At 46.4% G+C, this 17,591-nt stretch overlaps 1 protein-coding gene across 2 annotated transcripts in view; it reads left to right on the forward strand.

Moving 5' to 3' along the window:
- LMO1 (LIM domain only 1) overlaps positions 1-17,591 on the forward strand; it is an 83,462-nt gene that overhangs the window by 55,542 nt on the left and 10,329 nt on the right. For both annotated transcript variants that reach the window (XM_018573718.1, XM_018573717.1), the window contains exon 2: positions 8,713-8,926. In XM_018573718.1, the coding sequence (XP_018429220.1) occupies positions 8,713-8,926 (214 nt within the window). The remainder of the gene's footprint in view (positions 1-8,712; positions 8,927-17,591) is intronic.

The following is a 17,591-nucleotide window of genomic DNA, read 5'->3' on the forward strand; positions in this document are numbered from 1 at the left end:
CAACGTACACCTGCAATACTGCGCCGCAACGCACACCTGCAATACTGCGTCACAACGTACACCTGCAATACTGCGCCGCAACGTACACCTGCAATACTGCGCCGCAACGCACACCTGCAATACTGCGTCACAACGCACACTTGCAATACTGCGTCACAACGTACACCTGCAATACTGCGCCGCAACGCACACCTGCAATACTGCGTCACAACGTACACCTGCAATAAATGTGAAATGTGAGTGCGCAGTACGTACCTCTCTGTATAACGACCTGTAATAAATACGTTAGAAGGTGAACGCAGCAATATACATTCTCCCTCTACTCATACAGAAAATGATTCCGCCGCCGCCGTGCGCGGTTGCAGGCGCGGTTGCAGGCGCAGCCCGCGGTCCTCTTACCTTTGTCCTGCAATGTATTCGGTATCCCCCCGGTGTGATTTGGGACGGCTCGGTAGCGGGATCTGATGAAGCTCGGAGAATCGCTCTCCTCGGAGCGCCGGGAAATCTTCATCTGGGAAAGTTTTGAGCACCATTTGGAGAATTTCTGACTGTAACAAGTGCTGATTAGCAGACAATTCTCTCGGCTCCATTAATTCCGCAAATCTTCCATCTGCATACTAAACCGAGCGGCTTCCATCCCCCAAGATCTGCCGGGGGGGGGCGGACCAACTTCTCCTGCAGGGGCCACCAGATTGTCAGAGGGGATTCATGTCTGCCATACACGGGCCTGTTATTGAGAACGGCCGATGGTCACTATTAACAACCTGTCATGTGACCTGCCTAAATAGGACCTGTCATATGATCTGCCTAAAGAGGGCCTGTCATGTGATCTGCCTAAAGAGGACCTGTCATATGATCTGCCTAAAGAGGACCTGTCATATGATCTGCCTAAATAGGGCCTGTCATATGATCTGCCTAAAGAGGACCTGTCATATGATCTGCCGAAAGAGGACCTGTCATATGATCTGCCTAAAGAGGACCTGTCATATGGTCTGCCTAAAGAGGACCTGTCATATGGTCTGCCTAAATAGGGCCTGTCATATGATCTGCCTAAAGAGGACCTGTCATATGATCAGCCTTAAGAGGACCTGTCATATGATCTGCCTAAAGAGGACCTGTCATATGATCTGCCGAAAGAGGACCTGTCATGTGATCTGCCTAAAGAGGGCCTGTCATATGATCGGCCTAAAGAGGGCCTGTCATATGATCTGCCTAAAGAGGGCCTGTCATATGATCGGCCTAAATAGGGCCTGTCATATGATCTGCCTAAAGAGGACCTGTCATATGATCAGCCTTAAGAGGACCTGTCATATGATCAGCCGAAAGAGGGCCTGTCATATGATCTGCCTAAAGAGGACATGTCATGTGATCTGCCTAAAGATGGCCTGTCATATGATCTGCCTAAAGAGGGCCAGTCATATGATCTGCCTAAAGAGGACCTGTCATATGATCTGCCTAAAGAGGGCCTGATTGTCACAGCTCCCTGCACGGATCACCCCTCCCCGCTCCAATCCTCCAGCGCTGACTGGCGAAACGGACGGGGGAGGGGGCGGGTACAGCTGGCTCTGCCTCTAGATAGGCAGAGCCAGCTGTCAATCACGCAGCTGGGTGGATCTCGTTAGTATACCGCCAGCTGTAGCTTTGGGTGACGGGAGGACGCTACTTTGTGTCCTCCTGTGACCCTGAGGAGAACTATGGGGAAAAGCCCCGACCTCATAGTTCTCCTTTTAATATGCTTTTCTCTCCTGGAAGGAAGACACCATCTTTGTTCACACATCATCCAGGCTCTCCATCTACTTCCTGCGCTGAGATGCCGGCTTAGAAATGAGGCAATCATGTAAATCCTGGAGCCTGCGCTGAATTCCTAGGTTTATTTTTGCACTTTTCAAACAGAGACAACAAAATGTTTCCACTTGTTCAGTTTATATAACAGAACAAAAGGGATCAAAGAAGAGAAGTTTATGGTTCTGTTTAACATTTTACATAATTCTCAGTTATTGATGATGAAAGATTTTTCCGGCTTTATAGTCTTAGCGGGTTGCCAAAGTTTGCATCTTAATAATGTAAGTGAGACAATAAAAGGGATCGGGTCAGGAAGTATTATAACATCTGTTAGTTAATATTGCTCTCCGTGTCCCCACTAGAGAAGGAGATTTTCCTTCATTTCCTGCCCAGGTGACACAGGAAGTGAGGGGAAATTTCAGGTTCTAACCGTTATCCAGTCTTTCCAGAGGTTCCACTTTCAGGCTGGGTTCACACCTAGGCGACTCCTCGCGCAGTCCGGAGCCGCCAAGGTGTGAACCGATCAGCGCTGTGGGAGCCATTATCTTCTAATGGCACCCCAGTCCCGCCTGGCGGATTGCTCGGTTTCCCGACGCGATTCCGCCCGTGCAAGTGAACAAAAGCCGCGAGTTGTGTGTCGCAAAAAAAGGTACTTGTACCTTTTTTTAGCGATTGCCGCGCGGATTTCACCCCATTGAAATCTATGGGGCCGTGCGGCAATCGCTGTGTGTACTACCGTGTTTCCCTGAAAATAAGACCGTGTCTTATTTTATTTTTTTCACGAAAAAAGACACTAGGTCTTATTTTCGGGGATGTAGAGCAGATGACGGGTGGATCAAGATAAGTTTGCCGATAAGTTAGTTTTAAAAGGGGCCAAATATACTTCATACTCCGCCGCGGCCTTTTCCCCGCTAATTAAAACTTTCCGGAGGTAAATGTAATTTTCTATCTATCGGTTGATTGAGGTGCGAGATGAAGAGAGCGGAGAATATGAGCGCAGATAAGCTCCTTGTGATGGATAATTCTGGACACATTTCATTAGGATTGTACAAAGATCATAAGACTTTAAATGGAAATCCCCCTTCCCGGAAATAAATACCTTTCTCTTATTTAAAGAGAAGCGTTATTAGATTTAATCTGATCCGAGAAGGATGACTTGTGAAGACTGAAATCGTCTCGTCCATCAAGTTTCCTCTGTGGAGATTAGCGGCAAATGAAATATTAGAAGAGGTCAGTTCATTACGAGGGGAGGAACAAAATGACATTTTAAAAGGTTTTTCTTGCCAAATTATATTTTTTTCAGAATTGTAAAGAAGAACCCAAAGTCTGTACATACCAGCCGACACCGCAACGGAGCCCACTTGTCTCTTTGTTGGGGTTGTCTCCTCTACGTCTTTGTTGGGGTCTTCTCCTCTATGTCTTTGTTGGGGTCGTCTCCTCTATGTCTTTGTTGGGGTCTTCTCCTCTATGTCTGTGTTGAGGTCTTCTTCTCTTTGTCTTTTTTGGGGTTGTCTCCTCTATGTCTTTGTTGGGGCTGTCTCCTCTATGTCTTTGTTGGGGCTGTCTCCTCTATGTCTTTGTGTTGGGGTTGTCTCCTTTACGTCTTTGTTGGGGTCTTCTCCTCTATGTCTTTGTTGGGGTTGTCTCCTCTATGTCTTTGTTGGGGTCTTCTCCTCTATGTCTTTGTTGGGGTTGTCTCCTCTACGTCTTTGTTGGGGTTGTCTCCTTTACGTCTTTGTTGGGGTGGTCTCCTCTATGTCTTTGTTGGGGTTGTCTCCTCTATGTCTTTGTTGGGGTCTTCTCCTCTACGTCTTTGTTGGGGTCTTCTCCTCTATGTCTTTGTTGGGGTCGTCTCCTCTACGTCTTTGTTGGGGTCGTCTCCTCTACGTCTTTGTTGGGGTCGTCTCCTCTATGTCTTTGTTGGGGTTGTCTCCTCTATGTCTTTGTTGGGGCTGTCTCCTCTATGTCTTTGTTGGGGTTGTCTCCTTTACGTCTTTGTTGGGGTGGTCTCCTCTATGTCTTTGTTGGGGTTGTCTCCTCTATGTCTTTGTTGGGGTCTTCTCCTCTACGTCTTTGTTGGGGTCTTCTCCTCTACGTCTTAGTTGGCGTCTTCTCCTCTATGTCTTTGTTGGGGTCTTCTCCTTTGCCCCTTTGGTGTTGGTTCCTATACCCCTTTGTTGGCGTCAGCTCCTCTACCTCTTTGGTGGGGTTGTCTCCTCTATGTGTTCACACATATCTGACACACTACTACGGACTCTCACCTTGTGACTTGAAGCAAAGTTACTGTGATGCTATCTGATCACTGGTGGAGGGGAGACTGAGGAAATGCTTCCTCCTGCCTGCAGCAAACTGATTACTGATAGAGGGGAGACTGAGAAAATGCTTCCTCCTGCCTGCAGCAGACTGATGACACCATCTCAGCCTGGGCAAAGTCACTGACTGGAGGTGAAGGACGGCTTTTAATGATAAAATGTGGAGCATTTCTGTAAAATGATGCTGTTGCTGTGTATTGTGACATGTCAGGAATTTATTCAAGCAGAGAAAGTAAAGTTACTAAAAAGTCCATTTTAATTGCAAGACCGAATTGTTGGATAACTTTGTGACTGGATGCTGGGAGCGCGCTGCTCGCTGGTCTATTACTACAATACCTGTAGGGTGAGGGTCACTTATTGTTGCCGATCACTTGTTTACCCATCAATAAAATATCCGCCCGTATTGCTGTCATCAAGGCGCCGCCTCCTCCAGACACAAGGACGATGTTCCGCTAAAGTTCGATGCTTTTGCATATTTTCTGCCCCAATTCTCGTGCTTTTACCCCGGTGTTCCCCTTTTTTATGTGTCTTTGTACACAAGAGAGGACGATTCTGAGAACGTCGGGTCGGGTCAAAAGCTCAGCGGCACTTAACATGTCTAAAAGAGGCGGCGAATATATTTATTTTTACCATTTAAATGTATTAACCGGAGCAGCGAGGAAGGCAAATGCGCACTTACAGGCCACGTAAACGATTGCCATTCTAAATCATTATCTGCGCCGGGGAGACGGGCGAGAAAGGGAAAAAAAACTGCAACTTTTAAAGGCTCTAAGTGGATTTTTCTCTGCCCTGTCTCCATGGCAGTGGAGCTACTTTGTTATCAAATGGATCAATACTTCAGTGTTTGTGTGAAACTGTCTTAAGTGCTGTTGTCCCGAAGCTTTTAGCTGCGCTAGGTCAGTTATTACAGTAAAAGAAGTGCATCTGCCGCGCTATGAGTGTCAGCCCCGCGGCCCCTTTTTTCCGCTTCTACAAAATGTCAAGCGTACGGCGGCTATTAACGCCCGCCGCATGTATTAAACAGACTTTATTTGTCCTGTGGAAGGAGAGAGCGCAGCAAGGAGGCTGCCGGCGGTCTGCAGCATTTTATTCATTCTTTATATGTATAACGACCCCGCGCGATCGTTTACAAATATGCATTTGATGCCGCAGCGGCGTAACGAAGCCTCGCATCTTAAAATTGCTTCAGAGTGGAAACCCAATTACTGTAATCTCATGAGGTCTTTAACATGTTCATGTCATTTCCAAAGCGACTTTCAGTCTTCTTAAAGGAGAACTATGGGGTTAAGTCTTCTCCCCATAGTTCTCCTTAGGGTAACGTGAGGACACAAACTAGCGTCCTCCCGTCACCCTAGGCTCAGTATATAGGGAGATACAGCTCACGGTATACTGAGACGCCGCAGTATATCGCTAGTTGCTGCTCGCGGGATACTGAGACGGCGAAGCGGATCCCGACAATTATGTCTGGATCCGCCCAGCTGCGTGACTGACAGCTGGCTATGCCTATCTCTCTGCCGTGACAGGGGGGGGGGGGAGCCTTAACCCCATAGTTCTCCTTTTAAGCTTCCCCGTTTCCCCCACTCACCCGTCGAGACGATCGAGTCATCCCACCCTCCCGTACCCCTTCCATCAGAATTACTCTGAGTATGCCCCCTTATTGCATACTGACCATAGTGACCGTGTCACACCTCAGGTCAAGGTTAGGTAGGGTCATCGTCTTCATGTTACAGATGCCAATCAGTGGGGCTCTACAATTACACTTATAGATCGGAGAAAACATCAAAACATTGTATGTGATTTCACGCCTTGCTAGAATCATAGAAGAGTGACAGCGGGAAAAGACCACATGGTCCATCAGGAAAATAAAACTTTTTGGATTTATTTTTTTTTAAACCTTTTTTCCCCCCTGAGTATTGGACTATGTTTGCCCCCCAGGCATGTTTAAATTCACTTCCTGTTGATAGATTTCCTACCTCTGCTGGAAGTCTGTTCCAGTCATGAAATAAATAATAATAATTCTAGGGTTAGTTTTCAATCGTCCTGCTACTTTGAGGTCATGTCCCTGTGTTCATATAGAAAATACTGCCCATTGAAAATACTGCCCCCCTGAACATTATTCACACCCTTCATATATTCAAAGGTTTCAGTCCCGTCCATCCCTTCCTATCTTTCCTCCTGAGTGTACATATTAGGTTCCTGCAGTCTCTCCTGATATGTTTTATTTCTCAGACCTTTCACCAATTTTGTTCCCCACCTTTGGACTCGTAAGTGAGATCTCCAGAACTGGACACAGTATTCTAAATGAGGTCCAACTAAAGATCTATATAGAGGGATCAGGACCTCCTTCCTCCTGCTGGGGACCCCTCTAGTGATAATAAAGATCTATATAGAGGAATCAGGACCTCCTTCCTCCTGCTGGGGATCCCTCTAGTGATAATAAAGATCTATATAGAGGAATCAGGACCTCCTTCCTCCTGCTGGGGATCCCTCTAGTGATAATAAAGATCTATATAGAGGAATCAGGACCTCCTTCCTCCTGCTGGGGATCCCTCTAGTGATAATAAAGATCTATATAGAGGAATCAGGACCTCCTTCCTCCTGCTGGGGATCCCTCTAGTGATAATAAAGATCTATATAGAGGAATCAGGACCTCCTTCCTCCTGCTGGGGATCCCTCTAGTGATAATAAAGATCTATATAGAGGAATCAGGACCTCCTTCCTCCTGCTGGGGATCCCTCTAGTGATAATAAAGATCTATATAGAGGAATCAGGACCTCCTTCCTCCTGCTGGGGATCCCTCTAGTGATAATAAAGATCTATATAGAGGAATCAGGACCTCCTTCCTCCTGCTGGGGATCCCTCTAGTGATAATAAAGATCTATATAGAGGAATCAGGACCTCCTTCCTCCTGCTGGGGATCCCTCTAGTGATAATAAAGATCTATATAGAGGAATCAGGACCTCCTTCCTCCTGCTGGGGATCCCTCTAGTGATAATAAAGATCTATATAGAGGAATCAGGACCTCCTTCCTCCTGCTGGGGATCCCTCTAGTGATAATAAAGATCTATATAGAGGAATCAGGACCTCCTTCCTCCTGCTGGGGATCCCTCTAGTGATAATAAAGATCTATATAGAGGAATCAGGACCTCCTTCCTCCTGCTGGGGATCCCTCTAGTGATAATAAAGATCTATATAGAGGAATCAGGACCTCCTTCCTCCTGCTGGGGATCCCTCTAGTGATAATAAAGATCTATATAGAGGAATCAGGACCTCCTTCCTCCTGCTGGGGATCCCTCTAGTGATAATAAAGATCTATATAGAGGAATCAGGACCTCCTTCCTCCTGCTGGGGATCCCTCTAGTGATAATAAAGATCTATATAGAGGAATCAGGACCTCCTTCCTCCTGCTGGGGATCCCTCTAGTGATAATAAAGATCTATATAGAGGAATCAGGACCTCCTTCCTCCTGCTGGGGATCCCTCTAGTGATAATAAAGATCTATATAGAGGAATCAGGACCTCCTTCCTCCTGCTGGGGATCCCTCTAGTGATAATAAAGATCTATATAGAGGAATCAGGACCTCCTTCCTCCTGCTGGGGATCCCTCTAGTGATAATAAAGATCTATATAGAGGAATCAGGACCTCCTTCCTCCTGCTGGGGATCCCTCTAGTGATAATAAAGATCTATATAGAGGAATCAGGACCTCCTTCCTCCTGCTGGGGACCCCTCTAGTGATAGATCTATATAGAGGAATCAGGACCTCCTTCCCCCTCCTGCTGGGGTCCCATCTAGTGATAATAAAGATCTATATAGAGGGATCAGAACCTCCTTCCTCCTGCTGGGGACCCCTCTAGTGATAATAAAAATCTATATAGAGCGATCAGGACCTCCTTCCTCCTGCTGGGGACCCCTCTAGTGATAATAAAGATCTATATAGAGGGATCAGGACCTCCTTCCTCCTGCTGGGGATCCCTCTAGTGATAATAAAGATCTATATCGAGGACCTGATAGCTCTGGCCACCACTGAACCTCAGTATTGTACTCTATCAGAGGATACTTTTACCCTAAATGTAATATTTTGCTTTCTGAATTGACCAAACACCTCCAGGAATATTAACTATATTGCTCACATTTGTGCCAGCAAACACGCACCATGTAAGCCGCCGTATCACATAAATCCAATGTTGTAAATTTGCTGTGAAGGTTGCATGTCGATTTTCCTTAAGACAATGCAACTGATTACCTAAAGGAGCAGAGGCTCTTCCTTTTGTAACATGAATGTTCATTTAGTTTAGTGATTAAGGTGAAGCCACCGAGACTTATAAGAATAAGTGAAGCTGTGTTCACCTTGATTATCCAATCACGTCCAAGAAAAAAAATCCTGTTATTTTAAATCTCCTCTGCGCATGATTGTGAATTCTAAGTCAATGTGCAGCTTTAGCTTATTCATTATCCTAAGTGGGAAAAAAAACATTCTCTGCTCTTTTAGTAAATCAAACTAATTGTGTTACTGGATTCAGCAGTGAAGGGACCTTGGAAATGTTTTTAAAATGTTGTCAGCTGTGTATTCTTTGTGGAGAGACCCCTTCAGTCTGATGGTCTGTTCTCCTCCTCTAGGAGTGCCGATGCTCTCGGTCCAGCCAAAAGGGAAACAGAAAGGCTGCGCGGGTTGTAACCGGAAGATCAAAGACCGCTACCTGCTCAAGGCATTGGACAAATACTGGCACGAGGACTGCTTAAAATGCGCCTGCTGTGACTGTCGCCTGGGAGAGGTCGGCTCAACGCTCTACACGAAAGCAAATCTTATACTTTGTCGCAGAGATTACTTACGGTAAGAGCGCCAAGATTTCAAATGCACGGTGGTAACAAAATGTGTCTTATTTTTAACCATGTCATAAGAATCATAAGGATTAAAAAGGTTAAAAAAGACAAACAAGAAAGACGGAGAAAATCAGACTGCTCTAAAGAATTGAAAAGGGCGGGCGGCTCCCTGCAAGAGAAAAGACAGTGCACTCCGGTGTCCCGTGTCTCCTCCTCCCCTCTGTTCTCTGTAATAGAAGAGGTATTATACCCCCCTCTCCGGTGTCCCGTGTCTCCTCCTCCCCTCTGTTCTCTGTAATAGAAGAGGTATTATACCCCCCTCTCCGGTGTCCCGTGTCTCCTCCTCCCCTCTGTTCTCTGTAATAGAAGAGGTATTATACCCCCCTCTCCGGTGTCCCGTGTCTCCTCCTCCCCTCTGTTCTCTGTAATAGAAGAGGTATTATACCCCCCTCTCCGGTGTCCCGTGTCTCCTCCTCCCCTCTGTTCTCTGTAATAGAAGAGGTATTATACCCCCCTCTCCGGTGTCCCGTGTCTCCTCCTCCCCTCTGTTCTCTGTAATAGAAGAGGTATTATACCCCCCTCTCCGGTGTCCCGTGTCTCCTCCTCCCCTCTGTTCTCTGTAATAGAAGAGGTATTATACCCCCCTCTCCGGTGTCCCGTGTCTCCTCCTCCCCTCTGTTCTCTGTAATAGAAGAGGTATTATACCCCCCTCTCCGGTGTCCCGTGTCTCCTCCTCCCCTCTGTTCTCTGTAATAGAAGAGGTATTATACCCCCCTCTCCGGTGTCCCGTGTCTCCTCCTCCCCTCTGTTCTCTGTAATAGAAGAGGTATTATACCCCCCTCTCCGGTGTCCCGTGTCTCCTCCTCCCCTCTGTTCTCTGTAATAGAAGAGGTATTATACCCCCCTCTCCGGTGTCCCGTGTCTCCTCCTCCCCTCTGTTCTCTGTAATAGAAGAGGTATTATACCGTCCTTCCTTCTGGAGGGGGGCTACGTCTGTTCCCCATGGTCCCTGTGTGTGTTGTAGAGTAGTCACCGCTCCAAGCTCGCTCCCCAGAAGTGATTTTTTTATTTCATGCTACAAAATATTTGTACAAATACTTTCAATGTTTTTCAGGAGACATTTTTTGAAAGCAGGACGGCCACTATTGTTAGTATTTTTGATTTATTATCATATTGCCCCAGACATCATTGTGTATTTGCCCCTTCCCTGGACGGGGTATTTGCACCAAATACTTTTTTTTTCCTCCCGTGAGTCTTCCGGAACAGCAACAAGCTCTGTGGTAAAGCCTGCAGTGGGATGTTGGTGGAAGTTTAATTCCAGAGCCTGGGAGCTCAGTCTTGGCTGTTGACACGAGTCTAATGCCAAAGATTAATTTAAGACCCTGACATTTCAAAAAGACTAGATATACGACCTCTGTCCTTTGGAGAACGATCGCCATTATTACTCCTTCGAGGAGATGACCATTCATGATTTATAACACCTCTTGTCGCAAAGGACCCGGATCCGGCGGCTCGCCCGTGTTCCCCTTAAATGCCTTTCACCAAATGAGTTCACGGCGATGCGGCAAAGGAGACTAATTACCCCAGATGTTCCGCGTTGTGGCGCTCCGACCGTGACGGCCGCCCAGCTGTTTGGGACTTCATTGCGTTCAGACCCCTTGCTGTACCAAAACGACTGCTGCAATAAAGAAGCGGACGACCTTGACGCTGGAGGAGGGAAACGGACGCCATTTAAACGTTACACATCGCCTGGCTGTTGTTACTCTTATGAACGTTGTAAAACGAGGCGGCAGATACAATGTGTCACCCCGGAGTCAGCACAAATGTTGATTATACCTTCCCGAGCACAAAGCGGCTTCCTGAACTCAAAATCGCGGCTACGACACCGATAAATGTGATGATTTATGGAAGGTGGAGGTGAACGTGTGAAAGTGCTTCTGAAATATTGTATTTTTATTGCTTTTGATTGCATCATTGTAATCATTCACTGTGATGATTGTTTGTGTATCTTCAGAGGATACAAAGAAATAAAAGGAGCTGCAAACAGAATTTAAAGGGGAAATCCTCCGACGAGGACAAATGTTCTGGCGACATCCATCTAAGAGGGGATTTCCCTCACTTTGGAGAGATTTCTTTACACTTCCTGTTGGGTCTATGGCACAGGAAGTGAAAATAAATCTAACCAAACTAATTAAGAGACAACACAGACAGCAAAATGAACATTATCCAAGATGTCTATTCATATAAGAGAAATATGAACTTGACTCGAGTGCAGGAAATCGCTCCTCTTCACTGTGATGATTGTTTGTGTATCTTCAGAGGATACAAAGAAATAAAAGGAGATGCCAACAGAATTTAAAGGGGAAATCCTCCGATGAGGACACATGTTCTGGCGACAACCATCTAAGAGGGGATTTCCTTCACTTTGGAGAGCTTTCCTCTCACTTCCTGTTGGGTCTATGGTTAGCTTTCTCTTCACTTCCTGTCCCAAACTAATTAAGAAACAACACAGACAGCCAAATTAACATTATCCAAGATGTCTATTCATATAACAGAAATATGAACTTGACTCGAGTGCAGGAAATCGCTCCTCTTCACTGTGATTGGACGTCAGGTGAATCCAAGATGGCGAACTTCAAAAGATAGCAAACCAGAACCTCCTTTCTATCAATGTTCCCCTTTATTATTTCTCACTCATTGATTTCCGCCGCAATGATTTGACAGATTCACAAAACATTTTACTGCACCAGCAGAAGGGGGATGGGGACATCAAACATCATATGTGCTGTGCAGAGTGAATGAAGTAAACACAGGCAGTCAACTGATATAAAATGAAACAAAGGAAACACCCCTGGAAAACAGCTGCATGGGACTGAAATTAAAATTCCTTCACACGCACTGAACAGAATCATAGGAGCTCCATCCAATTGTTCTCGTAGAGACCGGCTTGTATGACGTGAAGAAAGCCCTGATGAAGGGGGCGTGTGAACCATCACAACGCATTGGATTTTTATAGTAAATGTGAATACCTTATACGTTCTACTTCTATCTTGCTCCTCTTTACACACTTCACTGCTTTCTCTGTTCCATTGGGGAGATTCGCCCTCTCTATTTGTCCTGGAACTGTAAATGACGAGAATTTTATGAATGTACTGTTGTCACCAGAACAGGAATAGAGGGAAAATCTATTCTGGTGATAACTGCCTGAGAGGAGAATTCCCTCACTTCCTGTAGTGTCGACGGAACAGGAAGTAAAGGGAAATCTCCTTAATAGAAAGCATAGAGGCAACAAAAACAAAACAGGTTTTAACCCTTCCTGTCTCTATATAAATCTAAAAATAATATGTTTGGGCACTGGATACAAAGAAATAAAATGTATTAATTTGAAGCTGAAAGCTGGGTACAAAAATGTAATTTAAATATACAATATTCCCCCTCAATAGCCAAGAAGGATATCATTTCACTTTGTGTGCATCAGATGCCATTGATATTACCTTGCAAAAGTAGCTGTGACATCATCACTGTGCTGTGAATAGCCGGCGCAGAGAGCGGAGCAGTGGGAGGGGCCCAGCAGATTCCGAGGGGGCGGAAACACGACCAGTCACCCTGCACAACGAGAGAGAGCAGCAGTGACCGGTCTTTATTACTGGAGGGGGCGGAGACAAGACCAGTCACCCTGCACAAGGAGAGAGGGGCAGGGACTGATCTTTATTACTGGAGGGGGCGGAGACAAGACCAGTCACCCTGCACAAGGAGAGAGGGGCAGGGACTGATCTTTATTACTGGAGGGGGCGGAGACAAGACCAGTCACCCTGCACAAGGAGAGAGGGGCAGGGACTGATCTTTATTACTGGAGGGGGCGGAGACAAGACCAGTCACCCTGCACAAGGAGAGAGGGGCAGGGACTGATCTTTATTACTGGAGGGGGCGGAGACAAGACCAGTCACCCTGCACAAGGAGAGAGGGGCAGGGACTGATCTTTATTACTGGAGGGGGCGGAGACAAGACCAGTCACCCTGCACAAGGAGAGAGGGGCAGGGACTGATCTTTATTACTGGAGGGGGCGGAGACAAGACCAGTCACCCTGCACAAGGAGAGAGGGGCAGGGACTGATCTTTATTACTGGAGGGGGCGGAGACAAGACCAGTCACCCTGCACAAGGAGAGAGGGGCAGGGACTGATCTTTATTACTGGAGGGGGCGGAGACAAGACCAGTCACCCTGCACAAGGAGAGAGGGGCAGGGACTGATCTTTATTACTGGAGGGGGCGGAGACAAGACCAGTCACCCTGCACAAGGAGAGAGGGGCAGGGACTGATCTTTATTACTGGAGGGGGCGGAGACAAGACCAGTCACCCTGCACAAGGAGAGAGGGGCAGGGACTGATCTTTATTACTGGAGGGGGCGGAGACAAGACCAGTCACCCTGCACAAGGAGAGAGATCAGCAGTGACCGGTCTTTATTACAGGAAGCTCCAAGTCTCACACGGGATGACTGCACAGATCTGGAAGAAATACACAAAGCTCATCGAGATTCAAGAAGAATACACAGGACTCTGGTATGGGGACAATATCTGCTGATCCCGGAGTTCATCTTTAACATGAAGCGAGAATCATTCTATACTTTCTTTTAAGAAATTCTTCCCTGTCACAGTTTCCTGGCAGTTAAAAAGGCCTTTAAAACAAAATCTGTTGTAATAGACCAATTTAAAAAAAATTCTAAATAGTCGAATGGCACCTACCCGCTGCTTCTAAGTGATCACATGACCCCCGCCTGGACGTTGTGTAGGTCAGAAGATGCTAAATGGGGCAAAAAAATGTAAATACGTTCTGCTTTTAAAAAAAAGAGTAATGGCGGCTCTCTCCGCGCCTGTTGTGGGCTGTTTCCCCGCCCCCCGAATGAGGTTGTATTATTTGTGCGTCGCAGATTTTCCTCCGCCGGGCGCCACGTATATAAAAAAAGAAAATTATTGTAAAAAAAAACAGTCACTCGGCATAATGGGAAAAGTCAGACAAATTGCCACCTTTTTCCACCCTCTAAAAGCTCCTCCGTGTGATGTAAGATCTAAAGTGTATCATTTGGATCTGAAGTCTCACAAAGGCCGCGCTCTATTTTTACATCAAGCGACAGACTTTAAAAAGTGTCAGCCGGCCTTGGAACTCCTCGGCGTTTTATTTCTCTGCCGCAACCTTCTTCCTTCACAGCGAGGACGGCACAGCAAAGCTCCGTGACTTCTGAGATGAATTCCTAAAGGCGGCTAAATGCCTCGATTAGAACTTTCTGAGACTTTCTCTCATTTCAGAGTCAAAAATGAAAATTGTTTTTTTTTTTCTGCCGCATTAAATATATCGATAGTCGGAGGTTTAGAAAAAAAAAGGACGCTCGGAAACGCGTCGTTATTTACTTTATAATCGTCCCTTGAAGGGCGACGATGGGTTTTATCTCTTTTTGTTACCCAGTTTGTGATTCCGGTGTAAGTTATTTATTGTTGGACATTCGACATTATTATTACCCTGTTTCCCCGAAAATAAGACCTACCCCAAAAATAAGAATTAGTTGTGACCATTCCCAGGGCCGGTGGTGGCATAAGGGGGGAACTTGAAGGGCCGCGGGAGAGAATCAGCGGTGCTAATGAAGCCGGCGCTAGAGGAAGTGAGGCGGCAGCGGAGGGAGCAGAGCCGCATAAGCCGATGCTTCCTCTATAGCACCGGCCCTTGTCACAGGCGGAGTGATACCAAATGCTCTCCGCCTGTGAGGAATCGATAATGAAAGCGCGCTTCCTTCATTCTGGCCAGCGGTTGGTTACCAAATTGCTCTTGGAAAGGTACGGCACCCCTAATCACCATATTTTTGTACATGAATAAGTGCGGATTGTTGTACATTGACAAAAAATAAGACCTGGTGTGCTTTTTTGAGCCAAAAAAAATATAAGACAGTGACTAATTTTCAGGGAAACACGGTATTATTATACGGGATTTATAGAGCGCCAACAGTTTGCGCAGCGCTGTACAGTATAAGGAAGACATTACAATCACAATACAATTCAAGACAAGACGGTAAGGAGGGCCCGGACCCTCAGGGCTTACTATCTAAAAGGGAGGAGCCAGTGATACACGAGGAGGACATTCCTTAGAAAGCTCTGACTAAAAACTTTCCAATCGGAAATTTTTAAAATGTGGAGATTTCTTTATTTATTCTTTTTATTTCCAGATATTGAAATCCAGCCGTGTTGTTGTGTGGAGTGAAGATTCTCCGGGATTATAAAAAGGAGAATGAGATTGTCAAAAGAAATTCACCCGAAACATTTGTAACTATCCGCCGATTAATCTCTGTGCGATAAATGAGATCACTGATAGATAGAAAAGAAAAGATAGAAAAGTGTAATTACTAATAATACAGACTGGACTGGATGAGGGATACAATGTATATAGACTGGACTGGATGAGGGATACAATGTATACAGACTGGACTGGATGAGGGATACAATGTATACAGACTGGACTGGATGAGGGATACAATGTATACAGACTGGATTGGGGATACAATGTATACAGACTGGATTGGGGATACAATGTATACAGACTGGATTGGGGATGCAATGTATACAGACTGGACTGGGGACACAATGTATACAGACTAGATTGGGGATACAATGTATACAGACTAGATTGGGGACACAATGTATACAGACTGGGCATCTGTCTGGATACATGAACTCCTCATAAACAGACCGCGAAGAAGGGCTGCTAAGGCTGGCAGGGACATTTTACACAGCCTCCCCCTTGAAGATGAGGAGGAAACAGACCTTCCTTAGGGGGAGAATATTCACCTGAATAAGTCTGAACAATGACAAAAAATAGTGAAGAACAGAACCTGCGCTGTCCTGATCCATATACATCTTCACCTGTCATTGTGATGTAATGGAAGAATTGGGCAAATACACATAGATTGTGAGGGCGTCAGGAAATGGGCGGAGCTTCAGCACAGGAGGAAAAGACGTTTGTTGGTTGTTCATTGAATGATATCCGCAATTCAGCTATATCCCATCCATCTGTGGCTGTACAAATGTCAGAAGCCGCCTGTCTGTGTTTGTCATGTTTGTCTGGTGTAATAAACGGACGCTTTTATCTCAGAAAACACGACGGAGCGACATAGGATGGAAAGGCCGCGGATTCTGCAACCACGGCGCTGGTGGGGGAAGATAATACGATTTTCTATTTGTCTGAAGAGAAGAATGAACTGTAAATCATGGCAGAACATTTCAAAGTGAAGGGACAGTGAGGAGCGTTTAACCTCGCGCCTCGCGACTCAACGACCGCGCCAGATGCACCGCTCTCACCTCTGAAGCGTGCTGGTTACAAGGGACAAATGTCTGAACTTCCCCACAGTTCTCTCTGAGCGAGCGACTGAACGAGGACTTTACCATGAAAATAGGAGAGAAGAGCCGATGGCTAATCGGAGAAAGAAGAGAGAAAGAGAAGGAGAGGGAGAGAGGGAGAAGAGAGAAGAGAAGGAGAGGGAGAGAGAGAGAAGAGAAGGAGAGGGAGAGAGGGAGAAGAGAGAAGAGAAGGAGAGGGAGAGAGAGAGAAGAGAAGGAGAGGGAGAGAGGGAGAAGAGAGAAGAAATGAGAGAGGAGGCGTAGAGATGAAGGGAGAGAGAGAGGAAAGATTGTAAACCAAACAGGAAGTTTCAAGCCAACCATAAAGGTCCTGAGAGACCAGGCATGCAGACCCTTCTATGCCATCCGGAGATAACTGTAGCACATAAAACCACCTGGAAGAGTCTGACTTAAAATCTTTGATAGAGTCATCAGCCCAATCCTCCTTTATAGAAGTGAAGTATGGGAAAAACTCCCCAAACTCCCGAGCCGGTACAGACTGAGCGCCCACAGGCTGGACATCCAATCAGGGCGACATAGACAGCTCTACAAGCCCAGGGAGAGTAAACTGTGCCAGCGGTGTGACCAGGGGGCCCCAAGATCTCAGCAGAGTCTCTCCTCTCTCATACCAAACTTCACTTCTATAGAAGAGGAGACTCTGCATTGTACCGGGAGAAGAGGAGACTCCGCATTGTACTGGGAGAAGAGGAGACTCCGCATTGTACGAGGAGAAGAAGAGACTCCGCATTGTACGAGGAGAAGAGGAGACTCCGCATTGTACGGGGAGAAGAGGAGACTCCGCATTGTACTGATGATGTTATGCGCTGTTACCTGGTATGACGCCGGGTCCCCTCCACTCTAATGCAACTGTCGGGCTCTCGGTCCATGATGGAGTGCCTGATATTTCAGAGGGGGTGACAACAAAATGACTGTCACCCCTCCAGCGGTGTCACCCGGGTGCAGGCCGCACCCCCTGCATACACCTTCTGATAACACTGTATATCCCCTACCCGTGATAACACTTCTGGACTCCTAACAATGTCTTACGATTAACCCCTCCCCTCCCAATTCATCCCATAAAAAGTTTGTGAGCGTGTTGTGCACTGATTGTGTCTATCGGTGGCTCTCCCATTGGAAGGAAGTTCACGAGTGATGTGAAGAGTCGCTCATTCCACCATCTCCAGCTTTTCAATTAGAGCCGAGTTCTTGAATCTCTCTCCATCTGATGGGATCCCTGCCTGTTAATAATCACATATTTGTAGTCACCGGCGGCTTCCAAGGTGCTTCAGACCCAATCC

The sequence above is a fragment of the Nanorana parkeri genome, unplaced genomic scaffold (assembly GCF_000935625.1).
Source record: "Nanorana parkeri isolate BGI_ZX_2015 unplaced genomic scaffold, ASM93562v1 scaffold2504, whole genome shotgun sequence".
Taxonomy (NCBI): Eukaryota; Metazoa; Chordata; class Amphibia; order Anura; family Dicroglossidae; genus Nanorana; species Nanorana parkeri.